The sequence below is a fragment of the Epinephelus moara genome, chromosome 15, assembly GCF_006386435.1.
Source record: "Epinephelus moara isolate mb chromosome 15, YSFRI_EMoa_1.0, whole genome shotgun sequence".
Taxonomy (NCBI): domain Eukaryota; kingdom Metazoa; phylum Chordata; class Actinopteri; order Perciformes; family Serranidae; genus Epinephelus; species Epinephelus moara.
The window spans coordinates 15973424-15981192 of record NC_065520.1 but is presented as its reverse complement, the minus strand read 5'-3'; the positions used below and the strand labels follow the sequence as shown (position 1 = coordinate 15981192).

Sequence of the window (7769 nt, the reverse complement as noted above, 5' to 3'; positions counted from 1 at the left end):
TAGGCCTAACCGCCATATGGATTTTTACTAAACTTGGTAGATATGTAGAACAGGACGCCTCAAGGTGACTGGAGAAATTTAACTCTAATTGGCAACTGGGTGGCGCTATAACAACAGAAAAATGCTTCAAAATGGCTAAAATGTGACCGATCGCTGTGGCTCCCCCTGTGGACCAATGGTGTTTTTCTAATTTTTGGTATGACTAAGTCATGGTATGGTATGCTGTACTCAATGGGTATGGACTAGTTAAGTGTTATTATTGGTTTAAATCACCTGGTGCGTTTGTTGTGGAGAGAAAGACACCTCTGTGGATAATCAAGCTGCTAAAAGAGTTAAATTTATCATGTAAAGAGTTCATCGTTGATGCCGATAATGTCGTTGTCCCCACAGACCCCAACCCTCCCAAACCTACTGTGAAGCCCCCACATCGTGGAGGAGGTGAGTCTACAAATGTTTGAACCCACTTGTCGGCTCTTTACATGCATGAGGTGTTTTTAAAGATTAACATCCTCAGTAGCAGCAATGGCTTTGAGCTGAGAGGCAGAGGAAGGAAAGGGAAGTCATTTCATAGTGAGAGACAAACAAACACATTGTTGGTTTTAGTCTCTTGGGACTTGTTGACAATGGATCCAACACAGATTAACAGCAGGTTCATCCTCAGAAAATGTCCTCGTCTTGTGTGGAATGATTTTTTTTTTTTACACATTTTGTCGTTAATTCCTTAATGGTGGAGGAGCTTTCGATGACTCAGCCTTAGTTGATGTTTTTGGCGGTGGCGGTGGCGATGCGGGCTACAAGCCTGACGGAGGCCGCTCAGGAGGAGGTAAGACATCATGCCACTGCATCATGCTGCTGTTGTTATTCTTATTTTGCTTGTGGTGCCAGCTGTTCGGTCATACGTCACATAAGGACATTAGGCCCCATGTCCACCACAGCGTAAATGTGCGGCCATTGCAGAGCATTACAAAAATAGGCTGGCCTGAGAAAGGCTCCGAAAAACCCTTTAGCCTATGTTCACACTGCAGAGCCTTCATGGTTAAATATACACTCTGTGATTTACAACAGCATGCTCACATCCCCAAATAACATCCTGGTGCTCTGTTGATGTTTTGCCTTCGCTGTAATTCTTGGTCTCCCTTTTGTCTGGGGGATAATCATGCTCTTTTGGAGTTCTCATGCTTTGGGGGGATGTGAACAGGAAGTATAACGTTGCCATTCAGTAAAATCCATTGCGAGCTGCAACTTAACAACTTGAGCCCTGATATTTAGCCCATATTTGTTGACGTTGTGCCGAATTTGCACCTTAAAAGTATGCCCAATTATCTATGAGCAGATAAAATGTCCTCAGAAAGTGTCTCTCTGTGTGTTGTAAGAGATTCAAAGCGTGGTAGTTGCACACTAAGGGTTTTAAAACACCTTAATTGCCTCCATTAGTGTGTGTCACAACCACTTCTAACTGCCGACACCTGCATGTTTGCTTTGTCTGCTCTCTAGTATGATGAATGTGGATTATTTCCCATCATGCCTCTGTCTAGTCTACAGTAACATGTTGTTGGATGTTGTAATAACTTGCTATGATATCCATAGTTTTGGTAAATACACTGGTGAGTCATGGTTGGGGATTCCTTGGTATCTCCTAAATTAGCTTTCTTTCCTTTGTTGCGTCTTGTTGTCCTTCACTACCGCTGACTCAGTCAAGCTGAGCGCCTCAAGGCAGTGGCACAACATTTATGTAATGCCATGGCAACGCCGACAAACTCTGATGTGACTTTTTTTTCTGTAGAGTGCAGGTCACATGGCACTTTTTTGATTATACGCCCATGTTGGCTCAGGGGAAGTAAAAATAGCTTGTAGTAGACAGTTGAAGAGAGACGGCATCCTGGTTTCACAGAGGATGGTGTGGAGGCTTTGTATGTGGCTTAGTGCTGTAAACCACCATGCACACAGCAGATCACACAGTCAACATAAAAGCACTATCTGTTAGAGATGTACTTGTGTATAAAAATATTAAAAGATGCGAATGACATAACCGATTTTACTTGACTTTCACCTTACTGAAAAGCATACAGAGTTATACAATCGATGCCCTAAAGTTATTTTAGATCGTTGACTCAAAATAGAGTCAAAGCAAAGATAGAGAACCTTTTATTTCTGTGTGTTGAAACCTGTATAACTCAATGGCCGAAGCACTCAAAAGCCCTTTTTAAACAGGAGTTGTGCAAATTTGCAGGAAAGCCCAATCAGTCTTTTTTCAGCATTGGCAATATAAAAACAAAATCGGGGAGTGCAGCAAAATGCCACTTACCTACGTTTGTTTGTACAGAATGTGCCTTTTTCGGGGCGATGGGGGGCGTGAGCAAGTAACAAAACGTGTAGCTCAGTGTGTGACGTAAATAGTGACGTGGGAGGGAAGTCGCGGCTGGTCAGTCCTTCGGCGATTCTCTTGTAAGTCGGCCCGTTCTTCACCGTCCCCGTCATCTGACGGTTAATGGCCTCATAAGGCCCGTTTCCACCACAGGAACTTCGGGGTAATTTTACGGGGCCGGGGCCGTTGGTGCGTGTCTNGTGTCTGTCAGGTTTGTGTTTCCCTCTTGCTACTAGCTGCTCGCTAATTCCTGCTATCAGCTGTTTCCTGTTTATCCACCGCCAGTGGGTCACACGTGCGGCGTCATCAACAGCCCCTCCCACAAGTCATCAACAGCCCCTCCTGTTGCGGAAGGCCGCCTTGGTCTTTTTAAACCAAAAGGGTTCCGCCAATATGTCTACCCTACGAGGTGGAAAATTGGGCACCTCGGATCAACTCGCCAATCCGCCTCTGTGTGTCTAAACGCTCGCAGCTTGCCGGCAAAACGGCCCAACATTCACGGAAAATCTGGCAGTGTAAAAGGGGCTACAGTGATTCTGACTGATGGGTTAAAAAACTGAAGTGTCGGCTTTCAAAGGAGACCGTGCATGTACATGTAATAAAGATGGAACAAGAACAGCTGTCACTTTACTTTGGGTATGTCTTGAATCGGTTGTAGTTTTAGATATAATAGGTGAACAATTCTCAATGTTTGTAAGGACTGTTGTAGGTTCAAGCAATATTGCTCCATTCATGTTGAATAAATACACTCAGGTTTAGTGCCTGTTTTTTCCATCGGTTCCATAGATAAAGAGGCCTATTGTTGATCATTTTCTCGAAAATTAAAAGATGCTGTCAGTCAGATAATGTTTGAAAATATTCAGTTTCCTTAGTACATCTAAAAGAACCCTGATGCTATGACTCAGACGCTACTTGCTGTCCTTTGTTTTGTGTCTGTGCTGTTGTTCAGTCAGAGCATGGAAGTAATTAGTTGTTCTTCTACCAAAGAAAGAAAGGAATAAAAACCCACAGGCTCTCCAGCGTAATTAGAGCCACATGGTTGGTTTTCAGATCATATTCTGCATGATAGTACTCTTGAAGGAGCAGCGGCAGTAAGCTGTTATTAACTGCAGCTCACTGCACACACAACCTCTGATGGAATTTCACTCATGGTCAATAATAAAAATCATCGGTATAAAGGAAGCACAGTGATGTGACTAATACTGATGTGTTGTTTCTGTTACAACTGCTGCACCTCAAGTCTAACTTTACTTTTCTCCTTTTTCTGTTGAACGCAGGTGGTGGGGCGGACCCCGGCTATAATCCCCGTGGTACATTTTTATTCCTTCAATTTCTTATTCTAACGCACCATAAAAAGTTTGCTATTAGTCATAGTTGATGATCAGAGATGCCAGACTGACAGAAACCCTAGCCTTGGATTCTCAAAGCAGGACATATCCACAATGAGACTTAAAAATGAACAGGATTGAACAAAAGTGTGAAAATCAAAAATTTCAAAAATATCCAACAGTCATAAACCTTGTCAGTTGATTGACATTGTGTCTTCCTCACAGGTGGTGCTGCTGACGAGCCTCAAGGTAAATCCATCTCTCGTCTTGGTCTGTGCCCTTCTGGATGTACTTCCTCTCTTTGTGTGTCTGCTCTCAGTGTCAGTGTGGCCATCATTATTTCTCCCTGTGTAACTGAGCTGTTCTTGAGTTGCTGCTGGGCATTTCCTGTTTCCGGTCTCACAGGAAGTCGCGTTAATTGCCTCTGGTTTGTTGGCATCATGTGTTTGTGGGGTTGAAAACAAGCAGCTCACTAACTTCGACTCTATTCGTATTATCTTGACGTAAGATTTCATCTGGATCACTTTAGAAAAAGTTAGTTTGATTTCAGCAGATAAAACATTCTCAGGATTCTTCAGCTCGAGTTTCACACTGGTATATTCTTCATTTTGGTACCCATGGTCTGGTCTCTTTGGCTAAAACCCTGCTTCGATTGTGTGTCGTTGCAGATCCAGACCTTCCGTGGGGCCAAATCCTGAAGATGCTAAATGCTAACATGCCAGAGGAATTCTTTATGTGGATGTCCAACTTAAAGCAAATCTTAGCCCCCCTGTTAGAGAGGGCCATGGATTTGCTGCAAGCTATACCATGAACCATTTAAGTTGTGATCGTTTCTCAGGTCTAAGATTGTACTCGTCTGGTTTACGAATGTTTGGTTTGACATCTCATGGACTCTGTCTTGAAAAAATATATAGTAGCGGTTTGAAAAGTCAGGAATCAGCCAAGACTCTGATCACTGGCGTACTTTTGTATCTGTCTTGCAGTTTTTTGATTTGAGTTATTTCGAACGGTTTGGTTGCAGTGCAGCTGTAAACTCTGTACAGAGCATTCGAGACCCTCTTTATACCTTGTATTGATAGTGTTTGGGGTGTTGGCATCGCAGTAGGATAAAAGTACAAGTGTGAATGCATCCACACACTGAGGACAGACTGCGATCTGATAGGCCAAACCACTTCCAGAGGTTGTCAGGGACACATTGTGACCCTCCCTCACCTGTAATTTATTCATGTTGTCTATCACTGTGTTTACAAACTGGTCCATATGGATCTTGCTGTTACCTTCTAAATCTACCTGACTGACTCTGACTTGTATAACAAAGAAAACTATGGACCAACAAAAATCTTTTAAAATATTTAAATGTTTTATTTTCATGGCAAAGTTGGCTCTAAAAATGCAGACGATAGCAAGATGTGCACAGTCTGTCCGTCTGGCCCATTCTTGTAAGCCTGATATCTCAGGAAACACCATGGGGGAATTTCCTCCGCTTGGACTCAAGGATAAGCTAATGAGAATTTAGTGTTCATTGGTCAAAGGTCATGGTCACTTCAGTCTTATCTGTCTTATTCCTCTGAACGAGAAATCTCAATAACAGTGTGAGGGAATTTCCCCAAATTTGGCATGAACTGATAAGAACGCATAAGAATTTGGTGGTCAAAGGTCAAGGTCGTTGTGATCTTGCATCTGTCTCATTCTCATGAACGAGTTAAATCAAGAAGTCCTTGAGGGAATTTCCCCATATTTGGCACAAATGTTTCTTTGGGCTCAGGAATGAACTGATTAGAATTTGGTGGTTCAAGGTCAAGGTCACTGTGATCTTGATCTTGCGTCCGTCTCATTCTCATTAATGTATTATCTCGAGCAGTCCTTGAGGGAATTTCCCCATTTTTGGCACAAACTTCTATGGACTTAAGGATGAACAGATAAGAATTTGGCGGTCAAAGGTCAAGGTCACTGTGATCTTGCGTCCGTCTCATTCTCATGAAGAAGTTATCTCAAGAAGTCCAAGAGAGAATTTCCCCATATTTGGCACAAATGTCCCTTTGGGCTCAGGAATGAACTGATTAGAATTTGGTGGTTGAAGGTCAAGGTTACTGTGACCTCACAAAACATGTTTTGGCCATTTTGTGACAGGTGGGAGTGACTGCATGGGTATACTTTCCGGGTCAGAGTCAAGACTAGACCAAGTGTCTGCTTTCAGTATCGTCATTTATGAAGCAATGGTGGAGAACGTCTAAAACTGGAAGGTTACTTGGGCTCAACAGTGTAATCAGATCTCAGTCGAATCTCAGTGTGGACGGTGGAGACGTATATCGACATCAGGTATAAATGTATTCAGGTTAAATCATATCTAGATATAATCTGCATAGGAGATGCATTTTAATGCAAGGTGTAAAGGGGGTCCCTGGGTACACTTCCTGTACCCTTTGACCACTTGCTGACTTTGTCTCATGGACACGAACAGCTGAAGGTCTGTGCTCGAGCTGGAACATCTGTGTATTGGTGTGAAATGTTTTGAAGCATCACTCCAAGACAAGAAACACTTCACACCGTGTGTGTTTGAGGTTATAATTATGCAGCACTGCAAGAAATCGTTTTGCCTTCATCCCTGTTATTCCAGACTTACCAGATACCCCGTGTTTAGGTGTGGACATGTAGTCATTTGTCTTTCAGTCTCCACCCAGCACTGCCATGACTCATTTCTGTGTTGTTAAGTTTACAGCATTAATGTTGCAACGGAGTGTGAACTCATGTTACCTTTCTTTATGTGTGAATGCACCACAGATCTGTTGGTGCATCAGGTACTCATGCTAGGCGTTTTGATGCTCATCATCGTCGTATTTAATTTAGCCCTAAATAAGCTCCTATGACGGGAAATAAAGTGTCATTTGATGAGTCACGACACAGAGCACTGACTCGAAGAGTTTACTTGATCTGGGAGCTGTTACCCTTAAATAGAGTGCAGTGACTCTTATCTTCTTTGGAAAGCAAAGTCTTGGTTTCTTTGTGTCAGGACATGCCTGCTTTAGCCTGTGAACACACTGCAGTCTGAACTCCTTGGATTCTCCACACTCAGCTGCAGTCTGTACACATTCTTTACATAGCCAGAATTCAGAGCACTCTGCCGACGCATCCAACATGTAGAGGTCTAAACCTCAGGGTTTTTTTCTTGTTTGGCTTCTTCTTATTGACTTTGGACAAGTATCACTTTTAGATGTTTGATCAGATGATGGTTTTTCCCGTTGGCACTATTTTCTTCTGAGTGGTTCTTTGTGTGCTCTTTGGTGACGCTCACAGACAGTGGTGTAGTGGATGGGTAGGTTACCAAGGAGGAAGTGGGTATACACTCCATGTATTCCAATCATGGCTTTTTCATCGGTGGGTATACCGTACATACCTGCCTATACCCTCTGCTACACCACTGCTCACTGATGTATTTTTATTGGGAAAGTTTTTCTGACTTTGACTGGAATCTGTATGGAACATTGCTGCGATGATTGCAATGTAAGAAAGTCACGAGATGTATCATCCATACTGAATAAAGCAAACTCCAAGTTCACATTGTGTTTGAGTTCTGATCCATGGAAGGCTGGAGATTCATCTCAGCAAAGCAGCAAACTGCGTGACTGCCTCAGGTCCCAGAGGTTAGGTGGCCCTAGGGTAGGGTTGGGCCAGTGTTAAAATGTGTAAACAAGTTTGATATCAACAGCTGGACCATACCAAATCAGTATCGGTACACATACTACTTAAAAAATGGGTGAGTAGTATACAGAAAACACATTTTATATTGTGATATTTACTGCAAACGATATAATTTGTTGGAATAGGCCTGATAGATAGATAGATAGATAGATAGATAGATAGATAGATAGATAGATAGATAGATAGATCTCATTAAATCTCATTTCCACGTTTTTCTCCTCACTGACTTGGTCAATCCATGTGAAATTTGGCACAGTGGTAGAGGGTCATGAGAGGATGTGAATGAAGCAATATTACATCAATTGGCCAAAGGGGGGCGCTATAGCAACCGATTGAAATCGCAAACTTTGAATGGGCATATCTCATGCCCCGTATGT

The 7769-nt window shown here is 42.7% G+C and overlaps 1 protein-coding gene across 2 annotated transcripts in view; it reads left to right on the top strand.

Moving 5' to 3' along the window:
- The window catches only part of cd99 (CD99 molecule), a 22126-nt gene that overhangs the window by 8474 nt on the left and 5883 nt on the right, over positions 1-7769 (top strand). The window contains exons 7-10 of one of the 2 annotated variants that reach the window (XM_050063578.1): positions 391-438; positions 3643-3675; positions 3919-3942; positions 4362-7248. In XM_050063578.1, coding sequence (XP_049919535.1) covers positions 391-438; positions 3643-3675; positions 3919-3942; positions 4362-4504 — 248 coding nt within the window. In that variant the 3' untranslated portion in view covers positions 4505-7248. Of the gene's footprint in view, positions 1-390; positions 439-3642; positions 3676-3918; positions 3943-4361; positions 7249-7769 lie in introns of those variants that run through there. The other variant, XM_050063577.1, reaches the window with a different exon arrangement.